This window comes from Chiloscyllium plagiosum, unplaced genomic scaffold, assembly GCF_037043375.1.
Source record: "Chiloscyllium plagiosum isolate Xiang-an unplaced genomic scaffold, Cpla_swu_hap1 HiC_scaffold_3, whole genome shotgun sequence".
NCBI classification, from domain to species: domain Eukaryota; kingdom Metazoa; phylum Chordata; class Chondrichthyes; order Orectolobiformes; family Hemiscylliidae; genus Chiloscyllium; species Chiloscyllium plagiosum.
The window spans coordinates 11,875,193-11,894,113 of record NW_028270141.1 but is presented as its reverse complement, the minus strand read 5'-3'; the positions used below and the strand labels follow the sequence as shown (position 1 = coordinate 11,894,113).

Sequence of the window (18,921 nt, the reverse complement as noted above, 5' to 3'; positions counted from 1 at the left end):
CGGGTGCTGGCAGGTGGGGCTAGATTGGGTTGGGATATCTGGTCGGCATGGACAAGTTGGACTGAAGAGTTTGTTTCCGTGCTGTACATCTTTGTAACTCTATATATAACATCACCAAGTTACTGGCATTATGTTATTGTTTTTGGTGAGCTACTTTAACCAAGTCCGTTGAGTTTGTTCATTGGAAATGAGGATTACAAAGTACCTGAGTGTAAGTTAAAGCAAGGGACTTTAAAACAAAAATAATTTCTCAAATTGAATGATTATGTTTTGCTCTGTTACATTAAACAACAAGGAATATATGATCAAACATTGCTGCGTGAACAGTAAAGTTGAATTATTTGTTTTCTTGACAGGGTCATACAGCATTCCTGCAGAATGGGATGCCCCATTTAAAACTGGAAGATATCCTTTAGTCATTTTCTCTCATGGCCTTGGAGCTTTCAGGTAAAGCTATTGTATTATAAGATCATTAATAAATGCACCATTAATTTCTAAAAAGCTTCATCCATTCATGAATAGGGAGAAACATAATCTGGGCACACAACAGTTAGACCAGTAACTTCTGATAAAAATTCAAGGTCAAAATAATGAGGTCTCGTGGATGGAAGGACAGTTTGCCACCTTCCATCTAAGTACACACTATTGTGAGAAACGCTTCATAATTTCTCCTGTCCTTGCCCCTCCCCATCCAGTCTCTATCTTGTTTCATTTGTATTCTGCAACTTCCAATTATGAATGAGAGATCTTCTTCTAAATTGTATGACATTATTGAATGGCTGATTAAAGATGTATCCAAGCAACCTGGAGTATCTAACCCACATCAATTTACAGTTCATCTTGCCACCGTAGCCTCTCCATGTGACTGAAATAATGAACTGAGTGTGAGGATTATTGGAAGAAACACACTTATTATTACCCTAATTCATCAGGATGCGAAGTCCTGATGGATTGGTGGGTATTACATAGAAATGTACAGCACAGAACAGGCCCTTTGGCCCACGATGTTGTGCCGAGGATTAATCCTAATGTAACATAAAATAACCTAACCTATGAACCCCTCAATTCACTGCTATCCATGTGCATGTCCAGCAGTTGCTTAAATGTCCCTAATGACTCTGCTTCCACCACCACCGCTGGCAACTCATTCCGTGCATTCACAACTCTCTGCGTAAAGAACCGTCCTCTGACGTACCTCTCTCCTAATGTCTTAAAACTATGACCCCCTTGTGCCAGTCAATCCTGCCCTGGGGAAAAGTCTCTGACTAACTCTTGACTCTGTCCATGTCTCTCATTACCCCGTATACCTCTATCAGGTCACCTCTCTTCCACCTTCTATCCAGAGAGAAAAGTCTGAGCTTAGTCAACCTTTCTTCATCAGGCAAGCCCTCCAGTCCAGACAGCATCATGGTAAACCTTGTTTGCACCCTCTCCAAAGCCCCTCTATCTTTCCTATCGTAGGGCGACCAGAACTGGACACAATATTCCAAGTGTGGTCTCACCAAGGTTTTGTAGAGCTGCAGCAAAACCTCGCAGCTCTTAAACTCGATCACCTTGTTAATTAAAGCCAAAACAACATATGCTTTCTTAACAACCCTATCCACTTTGGTGGCAACTTTGAGGGATCTATGTACTTGAACACCAAGATCCCTCTGTTCCTTCACACTGCCAAGAATCCTATCTTTAGTCCTATATTCAGCATTCGAGTTCGACTTCCAAAATGCATCACTTTGCATTTATCCAGGTTGAACTCCATCTGCCATTTCTCAGCCCAGCTCTGCATCCTGCCTATATCGCGCTGCAGCCTGCAATAGCCCTCGGTACTATCGACAACACCTCCAACCTTTGTCTCCTTGTATGACAAGAAGAAATTCTTTTAGCTGGCTGATCCTGTCCAAATCTGATATCTACTTGTGTGCATCCTTTCAGAGGAAAGAGTATGTGACCCAAATGTTAGAAATTTTGGATTCGATAAAAACAGTTTTTCTCAATTGGGAGGAGTTCTGAAGCATTCTATATTGATTTTAATAACTAATGAGTGAATTGATGCAATTCAAGAACTGAATTGCACTTGCTCAATGTAATCGATTAGATTTGAAGCTTCTTTGTGATGCTTCTTGATGCATGGCAGGGTATGATTATTCATTTCGCTTCATGGCGGGGTATGATATTCATGCACCAGACCTTTCTTTCAAGAAAACAGGCCTCCCAGTGCTACATGCTGAGGTCCAACTACTAGTCTATCAATTGGTCTGACCTTGGGTACAGAAAAGTGCTAAAACAGTGCTGTTAGGAAGGGAGTTCCATTTTGAGATGTGGCCAGATTTTGTAGCTGGAAAATTACAAATGGTTGGATTTGTGAAATGCACTGTACTTAAAACTTGTTTGACAGATAATACTTTGTAGTCACCCCATTTTAGAAAAGGGAGGATTTCAGCATTGGATTTTGAAACACAACCATAATTGCTACACAGTTATTCACTTCCTGAGTTTTTAAAAATATACGTCAATTACCATTGATTTCCCTTGTTAAGCAGGTAATGTCAATAACACGCATATGTTTCCATGTTTGTGATGCATAAAGAATCTGTTAACGGTCTATGGCTTATATCATCCTTCAACATCCGAACAGAGGCCAAATAACATTTTAATGTAAAAAGTATTGATGTAAATAATGGAAAAGCTTGGATTTCCATGGTTTATCCTCAAATACAGGAAGCATTTCACTGCACTGAGTTAAAGCATCCTAAACTAAGGAGGTAAGGATATATTGATCATCAAGAAAACAGTTTTAACCTTTTTCAACAATCCATCTCCCACATTTGACTTTCCACCAAATCCACATGGAAAGACATTCCAGGCCTATTTGTTTTAATATTCGGTCATGAGATGGGATCATCACTGGCAAGGCCAGCATTGTCATTGTGGATATAGTCAGCAGCACCAAAAGGAACAGGAGAGAGAGGAAGATCCATAGACAGTCACAAGCACCAAAGAACATGAGACAGGGGGAGTAGAAACCAGGTTAAATAACATGAAGAGAAGTGATAAACGTCTGAGTGCCACAAAAAAAATGTGAATTGATAGCCTGTTGAATAGTCTTGGGAATAGATCAACTCCAGTAATTTTAGAAAAACATTAATTTCTAAACCAACATAGGGAAAGAGAAATAATTTGCAGACACAAGAAAGGACATTGAGGGTGAACAATTCCCACTTCCAAGTAATATTCAGTGGGCACTGCTGGCTGGGCAAGTACTTATTGTCCATCCTACTTGTAAAGATGGTGGGGATCTGCCTTCTTGAGGCACAGCAGTCCATATGCTGTAGTTTGACCCATAATGCTGTTACGGAGAGTGTTACTGGATTTTAACCTAGCGACACTTCTGGTATGATTTATATTTCCATATATCTGCTGCCCTTGTCCTTCTAGATGGCAGTGGTCATGGGTTTGGAAGGAACTGTCTGAAAAGCCATGGTGCATTTCTGTCATGATTGATAGTTGATAGTATACTGCTGCTATTGAGTATCAGGTAAGGTAGGGAGGGGAATGAATGTTAGTGGATGTGAAGTGAAGAAAGCAGATTGCTTTGTCATCGATGGTGTTACGTTTCTTGAGTGTTATTGGAGCTGCACCCATCCAGACAAGTGGGAAAAATTCTATCACAGACCTGACTTATATCTTGAAGATGGTGGACAGGTTTTGGGAAGACAGGAAGTGAGTTACTTGCGACAAGATTCTTGGATTCTGACCTGCTTATGTAGCCATAGTATTTATATGGCTAGTCTAGTTCAGTTTCTCCTCAATGGTAACCTCCGAGTACATTGATAGTGGGGAAATTCAGCAATGTTAATGCCATTGAACATCAAGAAGTGATGGTTAGGGTCATTGATATTACAGATGGTCATTGCCTAGCATTTGCAAGGCACAAATGTTACTTGTCAACTTGATGGCAAACCTAGATCTTGTCCAGATTTCTCTATATTTAGGCATGGACTGCTTCATGATCTGGGGAGTCATGAATGGTTCTGATATTGTGTAATCTTCAGCATGCATCCCCACTTCTGACCTGATGACAGAGGGAAGGTTATTGATCAAGTACCTGAAAATGTTTGGGCCGAGGACAGTACACTGAAGATTTCATGCCGTGATATCCTAGAACTGAAATGACTGATCACCAACAACCATCACTATCTTCCTATTGGCCAGGGATGACACTAACCAGTGTTTAGTTTTTCCCCTTTATTCCAGTATTGCGCATGCGCTCTCTCTCTCTCTCTCTCTCTCTCTCTTTCTGTCTTGCTGAAAAAAGAGACCTTGGAGTACAGGTTCATAGCTCCTTGAACATAGAGTCCTGAAGCAGGTGTTTGGTATACTTTCCCTGATTGGTTGGAGCATTGAGTATAGGTGTTGGGTGGTCATGTTGCGGCAGTACAGGACATTAGTTCGGCCATTGTTGGAATATTGTGTGCAATTCTGGAAGGATGTTGTGAAACTTGAAAGGGTTCAGAAAAGACTTAAAAGAATGTTGCCAAGGTTAGTAGGTTTAAGCTATAGGGAGAGGCTGAATAGTCTGGGGCTGTTTTCCCTGGAGTGTCAGAGGCAGACAGGTGACCTTACAGAGGTATATAAAATCATGAGGCCCATGGATAGGGTAAATAGACAAATTCTTTTCCCTGGGGTCGGGGAGTCCAGAACTAGAGGGCTTAGGTTTAGGGTGAGAGGGGAAAGATTTAAAAGGGACCTAAGGGGCAACTTCTTCATTGAGAGGGTAGTGCGAGTATGGAATGAGCTGCCAAAGAAAGTGGTGGAGGCTGGTACAATTACAACATTTAGAATATAGAACATTACAGTGCAGTACAGGCCCTTCAGCCCTCCATGTGCACCACTCTGTGTAACCAATCTGAAGCCCATCTAACCTACACTACTCCATTTTCATCCATATATTTATCCAATGACCATTTAAATGCCCTTAAAGTTGGCATGTCTACTACTGTTGAAGGCAGTGCATTCCACGCCCCTACTACTGAGTAAAGAAACTACCTCTCACATCTGTCCTATATCTATCACCCCTCACTTTAAAGCTATGTCCCCTCATGGTAGCCATCGCCATCTGAGGAAAAAGGCTCTCACTGTTCACTCTATCTAACCCTGTGATTATCTTGTATGTCTCAATTAAGTCTCCTCTCAACCACCTTCTAACGAAAACAGCCTCAAGTACCGCAGCCTTTCCTCGTAAGACCTTCCCTCCATACCAGGCAACATCCTAGTAAATCTCTTTTAAGCCCTTTCCAAAGCTTCCACATCCTTCCTATATTGCTGTGACTATATGCACTACTCCCAAGTATGGCCACATCAGAGTTTTGTACAGCTGCAGCATGACCTCATGGTTCCGAAACTCAATCCCTCTACCAATAAAAGCTAACACATCGAATGCCGCCTTAACAACCCTATCAACCTGGGTGGCAACTTTCAAGGATCTATATACCTGGACACCGAAATCTCTCTGCTCATCTACACTAACAAGAATCTTACCATTAGCCCAGTACTCTGTATTCCTGTTACCCCTTCCAAAGTGAATTACCTCACCCTTTCCACATTAAAATCCATTTTCCACCTCTCAGCCCAGCTCTGCAGCTTATCTATGTCTCTCTGTAACCTACAACATCCTTCGTCACTATCCACAACTCTGCCGGCCTTAGTGTCATCTGCAAATTTACTAACCCATCCTTCTATGCCCTCATCTAGGTCATTTATATAAATGACCAACAACAGTGGACCCCAAACAGATCCTTGTGGTACCCCACTAGTAACTGAAGTCCCAGAATGAATATTTCCCACCAACCACCACCCTCTGTCTTCTTTCAGCTAGCAAATTTCTGATCCAAACTGCTAAATCACCCTCAATCCCATGCCACCCTATTTTTGCAATAGCCTACAATGGGGAACCTTATCAAATGCCTTGCCAAAATCCATATATGCCACATCAACCACTTTACCCTCATCCACCTGTTTGGTCACCTTCTCAAAGAACCGAATAAGGATTGCAAGGCATGACCTACCCTTCACAAAACCGTGTTCAGTGTCCCTAATCAACTTATTCCTCTCTAGATGATTTATAAATCCTATCTCTTATAACCCTCTCCAACACTTTACCCACAACTGAAGTAAGGCTCACAGGTCTATAATTTTCAGGGTTGTCTCTACTCCCCTTGAACAAGGGAACAACATTCGCTATCCTTCAGTCTTCTAGCACTATTTAAAAGGCTTCTGGATGGGTGTATAAATAAGAAAGGTCCAGAGGAATATGGGCCAAGTGCTGGCAAATGAGACTAGATTAATTTAGGATATCTGGTCGACATGGACGAGTTGGACCAAAGGGTCTGTTTACATGCTGTGACTTTGCCTTTGCCAAGGTGTGTTTTTGATATATTACTATATTGGAACAGCTGCTGTTTAGTAGTTAAATAATCTATTACTCTGATAAGCTTTCCATAGAGTTAAGTTATTCCAGTTTCTTTCTTCCTTTTGTATATATTTTATCTGGGGTTGAATAAAATATATTTTGCTTAAAGCCGAGTAGTGTGACCAATTGAATTACATATGGAACTTAGCCTGTTTCACTTGCCTTCAAATAAGATAAATGTTAGAATCGAGGCTATCTCCTTGATATATTTGTCGGGGGTTTGGTCTGGAACATAACACTGAGGCTCCTCAATGTCATATCTTAGTCAAATGCAGCATTAATATCAAAGGCTGTCAGTCTTGTCTCCCCTCTGGAATTCAGTTTGTTTGTCCATGTTTAAACCGAAGGTGTAATGAAGTCAGGAGCTGAGTAGTCCTGGCAGAACTCAAACTGGTGTCAGTGAGCAGGTTATTGCTGAGCAAGTGCTCCTTTATTGGCGTTGTTGATGACCCCTTCCATCACTTTACTGAGTAGACTGATGGGGTGGCAATTGGCCAGTTTGGATTTGTCTTGCTTTTTGTGTACAGGACATGCCTGAGCAACTATCATTGTTGTCAGGTTAAGGTTGTAGCTGCATTAAAACAGCTCGGCTAGAGCCCTGCTGATGGTATTGTGGTGGTATTGTCTGGGACATTTCTATGTGTGTGGTCTGATTTACATGAGCATGATTATATCAGGCTATTGCTTGAATAATCTGAAAGACAGCTCTCCCAATTTTGGTGCTAGCCCCTAGATGTTGGTAAGGGGACCATGCAAAGTCAAGAGGGCAGAGTATGCCATTGTCATTTGTAGCTAAGGCCACACATTCATCCAGTTTTGTTCCTTTTTTGATACTTGTTGATTTAAAACAACTGAGTGGCTTGCCTGCCATTTCAGAGGATGGTTGTGGGTCTAGAGTCACATGTAGGTGAAACCAGGTAAGGACAGCAGTTTTCCTTCAGTAAAGGATATTAGTGAATCAGATCAATTTTCACAACAATCTTCAATGGCATCATTTGCGTTTTAATTCCAAGTTTCTAAAATTGAAATTCAGTTCAAATTCTGCCATCTTCCATGGTAGGATTCAAACCCAGTTGTCCAAGACATTATCCAGTTCTCTGGATTAATCGTACAATGACGCATTCCACTACATCACAATCTCTGTGATACAACTGTTATGACTGAACATAGAAGTACCATAGAAGTGGATTATTAGGAGGAGGATTGGTCAGAGATGATGAAATACAGTCAGCCACTACATTTTTTAGATTACATTAGATTAGATTACATTACAGTGTGGAAACAGGCCCTTCGGCCCAACAAGTCCGCACCGACCCGCCGAAGCGAACCCACCCATACCCCTACATTTACCCCTTACCTAACACTAAGGGCAATTTAGCATGGCCAATTCGCCTGACCCTGCACATCTTTGGACTGTGGGAGGAAACCGGAGCACCCGGAGGAAACCCACGCCGACATGGGGAGAACGTGCAAACTCCACACAGTCAGTCGCCTGAGGCGGGAATTGAACCCGGGTCTCAGGCGCTGTGAGGCAGCAGTGCTAACCACTGTGCCACCGTGCCGCCCACCAAGGAAATCACTTTTTATTTTAACAGCATTGTCTCGGCACTGGGGTAAGTTGGAAACTAGATTTGAGGATTAAATAGTTTTGAAGAGAAAGCTGTGCAAGAGAACTCTTCGTAAATATCTGAGCATATTATGAAATAACATTGTCCTGTGGTCAGACGTGGGTGAGTATATGTTTGTGTGTAATTTGACTGAGTTGGCTGGATGGCTGGTTTGGGATGCAGAGTGGGGCCAACAGAATGGCTTCAGTTCCCACACTGGCTGAGGTTCGTATGAAGGACGCCCCTTCTCCATCTCTCCCCTTGCCTGAGGTGTGATGACCCTAAATCATTACCAGTCATCTCCCTCTGAGAGCAGCCTCATGATCTGCTGAGACTATGGTGTCTTTACCTTTTTACATGCGGATATGGGATTGGGTTTCTTGTATGAGCAGAGAAATTTGGAATCTATTGTGAATGTTTATCAAAGCAGACAACCTCATTCACAAACACACAAATAGTTATTCTTCCTTATTCAATTTTCACAAATAGTCAAAAGTCCTCAACCCATTGGACGAAAGGTTGCTTACCAGTGATACTTTACTGAATATCTTGAATCTGTTTTATTTTGGGGTGGATTCTGTTTTGCCATTATCCCATGTTGACTCTCTCCTTCAGACAATAATTAACTTCTGTGAAGATTAGTTTAGAAGATGGAGTACTCTTTAACTTAACCAATTCACCCTTTCATTCTCAAAAGTATCAAAATATCAAAAAAATCTAATTATCAAAATATTCCCAAATACAAATAGTAAATAGTCAAAGGAAACCATACTAATCAACTTTCTGCTACCTCAATACTGCACTTAAAATCAAAACACATTACCCAGGAATGCTTAGCTAGCCAGGCTTCACAGTTCTCTTGTTCATTGTTCACCTCTCACATCTTGGCAAAGGGTTGCTCATGTGCTCTTGCTCTCTGGGAGTTACGCTAGAGGGCTTTGACGACGCTTGGTTTTGTTCCTGAACTCTTATCGGCTTCAGTCCAATCAGACATCCACATCGTGTTGCAAAGCACCAATCTTCCTAGTGAGGTACCAGAACTACTTCCCTTCTCCTTGATTGGCCTGAGTCACCGCCACTGTGTTTGTGATTGTTAGCACATCGACTTGAGCAACTTTGAGTCTTCATTCGAGCTTTATCCCTTTCCAGCCCTAGCTAACAACCAGTTACCGGTGCCATCTACTTCTCACATTCTGAAGAAAAAAAGGATGCCAAATGACTAGGTTGTCCCCTCCAGACAATATTCTTTTTTAATCATTGAGATATTCAGATAACTCATTACTTTTTATCTAGACATCTGAGTTATTGGTCAATGCTATTATGAATCATGAAGCCTGACCATGCAGACTAATTTACGTCAGTATTTTGTTTTTGCACCTGTTGTGAAATGCTGTCACCTGGCTTGTCCAGAATATCCAAGTTTCTCCCTGGGGTAGATGGTCACAACTCTTGTCAATATCACTGATTCTCCAGAGATTAAGAACAGTACCAATTTCTTGAAGGAAATTTGTGTTGCACTATAATTAGAACATTCATACATGTCGTAATCATGACTAAATTACATTGGCTCTTTCTCTGTTCCCAACACCTGAAACTCCCTCCTTCCCCACCCCACCTCCGGCTCAAAGAAAGACTACCTGGAAGGTTCATCAATGAAACTGAGTCACTGTTCAGCAACAACTATTGTAATCGCTAGTTTTTTTTAACATTTAAAAAAAAAGCCAATTCATTGGACGGGAACTACAGAAGTCTTGAATTAACAGTACAGCCTGTCATATTCATTTCTAACATTTATACACTACTGACTGAACATTGCTGCTATGTGAGATGCATTTCCAAAATGTTGCTATTTACCTAACCTCTGGTTAATTACAAAGTGGGTTCAAGGTTCCTTTTTCATTCCACACAAATCAAACAAGTGAAAAGTAAGGAATGCTGCTGATGCCCCTCAGCCGGAATAATTTGCTGATGTGGACATGTTCTATTGTTAAGGAAAAAGACAAATTTCATGGGTCACTGCTAAACCAGTTAGGTAAGGGCATTAAACCTCAACAGTGCTTAAGCTAGTTGCCTTATATGTGTTGTCAGTTCTGGTATAATGAATGGCATGTAGACATGGTCAATAGTAGAATTGCAGAATCATCAACATGAAGCTGAGTTCAAGTTGAAAACAACGGTTAAAATTCTGTCTGTTCCCTGGCTGATGTATGTAATATTTTGCAGCAAACTGTAACTTTCCATATTCTGGTTTTAGTCATTGTCAATATGATTCTTAACTTAGTCATTTCAACATTTTACTTTCTGTAGTCTTTGCAATTCTATTATGAAATTGTGATCAACTGTGGTACCTGCCTCCTCCACTGATCAGCTAATTTAATTGTGGATGCAGTAGATTTTTGATTACAAAATCCGACATTATATGATTTGCCTTGTATGGGAAACACTTTGCTTTTATTGCATGAAGCATCTTGTTTGCACAATATCCAGTGGATAGGTATGAATTGGGTTGCTCATGAGTTGTTAAAAATTTTGTCAAGTGGATGAAAGCTGTGTCTTTTGTTATTATTAAGAACTGTTGTTTCTAGCCTTAACTATGGATTATGTTCCTCAGCTACATTATGTCTTTGGCTATTTTCTGTTTGCAATAATATCATGCAATACACTAATTAGGTGATTATCTTTTAATCTCGGTTTGCAAAGCACTATATGAATGTGTGCGTTTAGTCACAGGTAACTTAGCAGATCATTTGTTTTAAAATAAGATTGAACTGTTTTCTTAATTAACATGTATACACAAAAAAAAAGTCTTAATGACTGTTTAAAGATTTTCACCACACCCAAGTAGTAGGAGCAGAAATGTGAAAATGTATTAGAGATACATAAAGTGTACAGGTAATACTTTGTGCTTCCAACACCAAAGGAATAATGTTATAAACTTCATTTTCTCTAGATTAAGTAAATGTTGTGTTTATCAATGAATTATGCAATAAGGGTGGATAAAATATAATTCTCCTCTGGGTTTTAAAGTAGAGGATAAATAGATGTTTGGCTTCAATTCTGAAAAGGCAACTTCCCTTTTTTTAAAAAAGATAAGTCAGAAGTCACAGGACACCAGGTTATGGTCTAACAGGTTTATTTGAAATCTCAAGCTTTCGGAGCGATGCTGCTTCATCAGATGAAGTGAAGAGAAGCACACAGGCACAGAACTTATAGGCAGAGACTATAACCTGGTATCATGTGACTTCTGATCTTGTCCAATTCCGTCCAACACTGGCACCTCCACATCATGGCTTTCTTTTGCTGAAGTGTCAAAGAAAAGGATCAAATTAATTTGGTGGACTGAAGAAAGAATGTATGAAATTAAGCTAAGAGCTTTACAAGATACCTGTACTGTTACTTGATGTGGTGTTTACAAAATTGAAGTTTAATGACATACATATAACAAGACTGGGAGCCACTAGTGGTTTGAGTTCAGTTCAGAAGAACAGCTTCATATCATCATGAGATTAGATTAGTTTATGAAGTTTCCAAGCAGAGACATCGTGTAATTTTTATTCAAACTTTCAGAACTGAGTAGTATCTAGGTCATCAAAACTGAACAGAATCTGTTAAATAAGAAATTTAAAGAATTAAGACAGTACCACCTCACTGGGATTGAGTATTCATAAACTATATTGCAGGGGGAAAATTAACTTTTGTGTAATAAATTTAGGTTCTTCTGTAAAAGAGCTTTGGCAGTTTTGTACGAATATATTCAGTGACTAGCAACGGTAACTAACTTCAAAAAGTGATCTTGTGATCCATCAATTCAGTTTCACTCTGGGATCTGACTCATTCAGTATTCCCATCAGCTGTGATCATAACAATTGTCATCTTCAATGATCGTGATTGCCTGTTCACAATCTAAACACATGGTCCAAAAGCTTCTTACTGGAGGAAATATAAAGGATGCAGTTAACCCTGTATGTAAAAATAAAAATCTTCCAAGCTAAGTATTTGTTACTTTTCCACTCTTGGTCATTCTGAAGGGATGGGAATGTATATGTAGTCATTGCACATCACAAGTTGGAGGTTCAAACTTCTTATCATAGTTTTCATGTCAGCTGATTTGTAAATTGTTCCCTATCCTAACTGTAAAGTGTGATAACTAGACGGTACCTATTTCATGTTTATTTTTAAAAGTACATAATTGTGGAAAAATTACTGTTATTACATCAAGTGATAAACACAGATTGGCCACTGGGCTATGCTACTGTTGATGCTCTGGAAGATTTTCCCAACCTACGTTCTCCAATTGCAGCAGCATATTTGCCCGAGGGGTAGTTGACTAATTACTTCTTCAAGGAACCAAAACATTTTTCCAGCAGTTTTTCTTTTTTTTTGTTTATAATTTGAGGTTTAGTAATAATGAGCTGTAGATAATTTTGACTTGAAATGAATTAGTAATTGCCGATTATGAATTACAGGAACATGCACATATTAATGCAAATTCAAAGTATTTAATTGTTTCTTCCATTTAGTTTATTTTGGTCATGTGTACCTAAATATGTTTAACTTTCTGTGCCTATTTATTCCCCAATAACCTGCATAGCTATGATTCCTCAGCCTTATTGCTGTGTACTGTCAATTATGCCACTTTTTTCTCCAGAGCTTGATGTCAGGTGCTGTTTATTTCTGTCACTGTTATAAGACTAATGTTTCCAAAATAAAAATAATGTTTGTTTTTCCGTGGGCCTTCTGATGTTACTGTGAGTGAGAAGGAGAATCTCCCGAAATGTCATTCAGCATGTTTTAATGTGGCAGCAGCTGACATGGGTCACATGGATTGCAATGTTGTTTTACAGTCCTATGCTCCTGTGTGTATTCTTAAGAGCTATGAAACTGTAACTTCAGTTCAAACAAGTTGTTGCTGGAATGGCAAATCTTACAGCAAGCATCCTGTTCTGGATTTTTTTTAACCTCCCCTTTCAGATAACAAATTGCAAGGCCGCAAGTTTATCATGGCAAGGTAATGTTAATATTTCATTTCACTAATCTAGCCAATAACTTATCTTAATCAAAAGATTTTAAAGATAGAAATTAGTGTACCTAAGTTTTAATTGGATGCAGAAAGAGAAATTGGAGGAGGAACGAGAAAAAGGTAAGAAACAAAATTGAAAAGTTCAAACAAAGAGGAGACTGTAATTAAGTTGTATTTGGGAATCATTGCAAAAGCAATGAGTGAAAAGTGTGTGAAATATACGAACATTTTTGCTCCGATCCCAAAATTACTGAGTGAAATCCAGATATCAAAATAGCAATTTCTTATTTGAATTAAAGTTGCAATTTCATAGCTCTTCAGAATACACATAGGAGCATAGGACTGTAAAATACCATTGCAATCCATCTGACCCATGTCAGTTACTGCCACATTAAAACCTACTGAATAAATGTAAGTTTCCCCACTGAGCTGGAAGGTTCATTTTGAGGCATTTCATCGCCATACTAGGTAACATCATCAGTGAGCCTCTGGTGAAGCTTCTACCTAGTATGGTGATGTTACCTAGTATGGTGACAAAACATCTGAAAATGAACCTTCCAGCTCAGCGAGCAAATCTACATCCAGAACCTCAACCTGATCTACAAATCTACTCAAAACTCGCTATGCTGAATGAAATTTGTGAAGATTCTCCTGCTCAGTCTCACAGTAACATCAGAAGGCTCACAGACTTGCATCCTGAACTTCCAACATAAATATGAAATATGGATGACAAGACCAGATCAAAAATACTGAAAAGATGCATAACAAGTTTTGAAAAACTCTAGGAATAATTTACTACCTCAGAAAGAGATACTCCTCATTCCCTTTGAGCTTTAAAGTTGTTTCATCCAGGTCTCTAATCATTAACAAGATCGTTACAACATGAGCCAGCAGCAACTGAACTAAGTTCGATTTGCAACACAAGTCCAGCCAACACACATGATGCATTTCATTTTGATGGAGGGGCTCATGGTGAAGTTGGCATTTTTTGTTTTGTTTGGTTTTGTTGAAATAAACTGTGGAATAGCATGAATTTTCCAGCACTTTATGGAAAATTGGAACTCGTATTGTATCTGCGCTTCACCACTAATTGATGAGTGATTTATGAGAATTGTTAATAGATACTATAAATTTGGCAAAATTCTATCCAGTAATTTATGGGTCCATGTTTCTTGATGATCCACTATACAATACCAGCAACTTGTATTTTTTTATACCGCCTGTGATGTAATCAAACCTCTCGAGGTGCTTTATTTATATTACATGATTTGGTAATGAGCCACACAGAGAAATATCGGGGAGATGGTCAAGGAGTTGTTAGTCTTAAAGGGAAACTGAAAGGTACGGAGATTTGAGGAGGAATTCCCAGAACCAGAAAAGGTTAAAGCTGCAAGCTGGAGGAAGGAGGAGGAGGAAAAGTTCAAAAGGAAAGCGCTGTGATAGGATAGAAGACAGCTGAGATTGTATTACTTTGTCATAAGGAGAAAGTGAGGATGCAAATGCTGGAGATCAGAGCTGAAAATGTGTTGCTGGAAAAGCAGGTCCTTCAGGTATTCCTGAAGAAGGGCTCATGCCCGAAATGTCGATTCTCCTGCTCCTTGGATGCTGCCTGACCTGCTGCGCTTTTCCAGCAATACATTTTCAGCGCTTATTTTGTCATAAGACAGGAGCAGATGTAGGTCATTCAAACCATTGAGTCTGCCAAGTCATTCAATGAGATCATGGCTAATCTAGTAATCCTCAACTCCACTTCCCTGCCTTTTCCCCAGACCCCTTGATTCTTTGGTGTAATGAAAGAAGGTATAGTAATGGTAAAGAACAGGATTCAGCTAATAATTTTACCAGCTTCCCCAGATACTAACTTGTAGAGTCATAGAGACGTACAGCATGGAAACAGACCCTTCGGTCCAACCATTCCATGCCAACCAGATATTCCAACACAATCTAGTCCCACTTGCCAGCACCCGGCCCATATCCCTCCAAACCCTTCCTATTCATATACCCATCCAAATGCCTCTTAAATGTTGCAATTGTACCAGCCTCCTCCGCATCCTCTGGCAGCTCATTCCATATACGTACCACCCTCTGCGTGAAAACGTTGCCCCTTAGGTCTCTTTTATATCTTTCCCCTCTCACCCTAAACCTATGCCCTCTAGTTTTGGACTCGCAGACCGCAGGGAAAAGACTTTGTCTGTTTATTCTATCTATGCCCCTCATAATTTTGTAAACCTCTATAAGGTCACCCTTAAGCCTCCGACGCTCCAGGGAAAACAGCCCGAGCCTGTTCAGCCTCTCCCTGTAGCTCAGTTCCTCCAACCCTGGCAACATCCTTGTAAATCTTTTCTGAACCCTTTCAAGTTTTACAACATCTTTCTGATAGGAAGGAGACCAGAATTGCACGCAATATTCCAACAGTGGCCTAACCAGTGTCCTGTACAGCCGCAACATGACCTCCCAACTCCAGTACTCAATACTCTGGCCAATAAAGGAAAGCATACCAAATGCCGCCTTCGCCATCCTATCTACCTGCGACGCCACTTTCAAGGAGCTATGAACCTGCACTCCAAAGTCTCTTTGTCTTATGATTAACCTCATATTAGCAAACCAACAGAAGATATTAGAGTTGAGGGAGCAATATGAATTTTATCTTCAATTCAGCCTATTTTTTCCCTATCTTTTATCTCTAGGCACAGAGCAGACTATGCAGTCCTTCACGTTTGCTCCACGCAAATGAAATTACAACTGAGCTTTTAACCAATTCATTGATTCTAAAATTAATCTTATTTTTACTTTCTAAGAAAATTGCTGAGGAAAAATCTACTTTGTTCATTTCTCAGGGATGGGTCGGCTTCAGCCACCTACTACTATGAAGAGAAAGCGAAAGCAGTCAATAAAGTAGGAGAATCAACCTCCACTAGCAGTTCAGCACTTCCTTTAGATCAGTTACAGAGGAAATGGCTTTATTATAAGCCACTTAAAGAGGGAGAACAAGAATTTCCACTACGGAATGACCAGGTAAGGCATTGGGAAACTATTCTTGCATGTTGTACAAGATTACCTCTGTTGTGGAGATAGTAAACACACATCATGGCGATCCAGAGCACAACTACCTTTTTCATTTGGTAAAAAAAAGGTAACTACTTCATGGGTGTCTTGAAAGTCAAATTTTTCATTCGTGATTTTCTGAATTAAACCTATTACAGGTGGTTCTGGTATAACGTGCTTTTCAGCAGCACAATTTGGCTGTAACGTCACTGAAGAATTGGGGAGCAGTATTTTGGAGAACGCTTATTGCCTCCGTTGGCAATAGCGCGATTCTAGTGGGGATCAGTTCACACGCTCGTTCTGCACATGCATCAAAACGTGCACCAAAATCACCGTGCCGGTCTGCACGTGCACCGGTGTCTGTGCCATTCTGCATATGCACCAGTGTCCGTGCATGCTCGATGCCGGTGCTAGTCTTCATGCTGTTCTGCACAAGCGCCGAAGTCTATGCACCATTCTGTGCATGCACAATGTCTGCTACCGACAGAGTAGCTTTCTGTGAGAAGTATAGTATAGAGAGCACCTTTCTTAGGTATTTTAAGTGTACGGTGTTAAATTTACTTTTGTTTTATTAATAAATATGATTTCAACCTTCATTCAGGCTGTGTTATACCGAGCATTAGACTTTTGGATGATTTTTAAGCCATCGTGAGAGTTTTTTTTTGTTGGTCTGCCCCTAACCCCACTTTTCCCATAGGCCCCATTATTTATATTAAGTGAGCTTTCGCTGGAACACAGCTATGGCATTATAGGAGAACTACCTGTAATTTGCATTAATCTGGCCTGTTTGTAATCTGCCTTTGAGAGAACTTGGTCCAGGTCGCTTAACTAGCATTAATATTCTGGGATTTGGAGATACTGGAGTTGGACTGGAGTGTACAAAATTAAAAATCAGACAACACCAGGTTATAGTCCAACAGGTTTATTTGGAAGCACCAGCTTTCGAACAACCACCTGATGAAGGAGCAGTGCTCCAAAAACTAGTGCTTCCAAACAAACCTGTTGGACTATAACCTGGTGTTGTGTGATTTTTAACTTAATATTCTGGGAGTTATGAATGATGAGGTATGATTCATCAGATGCTAAAACAATGCAAATCAAATCACACCAGTGCAAATTCAAATAACTAATTTGAAGCATATTTAATAATACAGTTACTGCAGAATTTCTTTTATTATTCACTTGTGGGATGTTAACATCAGTAGCTAGGCTAGCAGTGATTGCTCATCCTGCAGTGAAGAAATTAACCACATTGCTGTGGGTCTGGAGTCATATGTAAGCCAGACCAGGAAGGACAGGTTTCCTTCCCGAAGCAACATCAGTGAACCAGATAAAGTATTATGACAATCAAATTTCACCATCTCCACAGTAGTGGCATTCAAACCCCATGTCTTAGAACATTGACCTGGGGATCTGGAATACTTGTCCACTATGTCACTGTCTCTCCATAATATATAAAAGTCCATTTGACTCATTACTATTCTTCTTTTGGAAATAGACTTCTGTTAATATTCTTCAACTGTGCAGTTTCATCTACAGTATCAAAGCTGAATGTTGTCTATGTACCAATCGCAATTTAGTGATAACCGACAAATCATGGATCCTGATATTTGTTAGTTTTAATTTTGTTTTGTAAAGCCAAAAGATAGTCATAAAAAGGCAACAAGCACTAGTATTAGCATTCTTCAAATAGACATGAGGCTTTGTAGCCTCAGGACTTTCGCCCCTTGGTTTTCACTTAAACAAGCAATTTTATCTTGTGACAACATATGGAAGTCCTAATTTTGCCTGATATTAAACTGGGGTGTGGTGCTGGGAAAGCACAGCCAGTCAGGCAGCACCCAAGAAGCAGGAGAGTCGATGTTTCGAGCATCAGCTCTTCATCAGGAAGTCCTCACTTTCTCCTATTAAACTGTTAAATTAACCATAAGAACTACAGTAGGTTAGCTGTCACAGAATATGGAGGGTAAACTCTTGGATGTCCAGTAGAGAGAGTTTATTCCTGAGGTGTTCACTGGTTACAAACAGTGTTTTCTGTGATCAGTTGATTAAAGCAATGGTGTTTAATTGGATACATTAAGGAAGCTACTACTGGTGACTTTTTTTTTTAAATTGGTGGAGATTAAATTTAAAGGGACACTGGCAGTTGAATTGTAGGGAAAAGCCATTTATGGGAGAGGATGTATAGTGGAAATTACAACAAAAGTTCTTGCTCCTGTAGCTGTTCAAAAGACTAACCTGCTGGGAGAAGTGTGATTTGAGAGCCAAAGCTTTCAGATATGGATATGCCTGTCAAAATGCTACTAATTTAAACAGGCTAGGTCAGTAGTTAATCGCACCAGAACATGCTCTTTCATGCCATTTTACTGAACGTGTGACAGAAGGTGACTGGAGTATTTCTAGAAAACCATCCAGCAGTAGTTAGGTAATCATCCTTCTCATGTTTGTGAAATTGGGCCTGTCATTGTGATTGGCTGTTTGAACCTATTTGACAATTGAAGGTTTTGCATACACGATATCTTCCCATGACTGTGTCGCCAAATACCAGACTAATGCCATTTACAAGTTTGCTGATGACACCACCATAGTTGGTCGAATCTCAGAGGGGGGCAAAACCGACTACAGACGGGAGGTGGAAGACCTGGAAAAATGGTGCACTGAGAATAACCTAGCTCTCAATGCCGGCAAAACCAAGGAACTCATTATTGACTTTCGGTGGGATGTTACTCATGCCCTGCTACACATTAACAGCACAGAGGTGGAACGAGTGGAGAGTGTCAAAC

General features: G+C 40.1%; 1 protein-coding gene across 1 annotated transcript in view; it reads left to right on the top strand.

The window, feature by feature from the left end:
- LOC122540884 (platelet-activating factor acetylhydrolase) overlaps positions 1 to 18,921 on the top strand; it is a 63,072-nt gene that overhangs the window by 22,146 nt on the left and 22,005 nt on the right. Inside the window, exons 4-5 of the mRNA XM_087975814.1 lie at positions 357 to 447; positions 15,931 to 16,108. Of these exons, the coding sequence (XP_087831940.1) occupies positions 357 to 447; positions 15,931 to 16,108 (269 nt within the window). The remainder of the gene's footprint in view (positions 1 to 356; positions 448 to 15,930; positions 16,109 to 18,921) is intronic.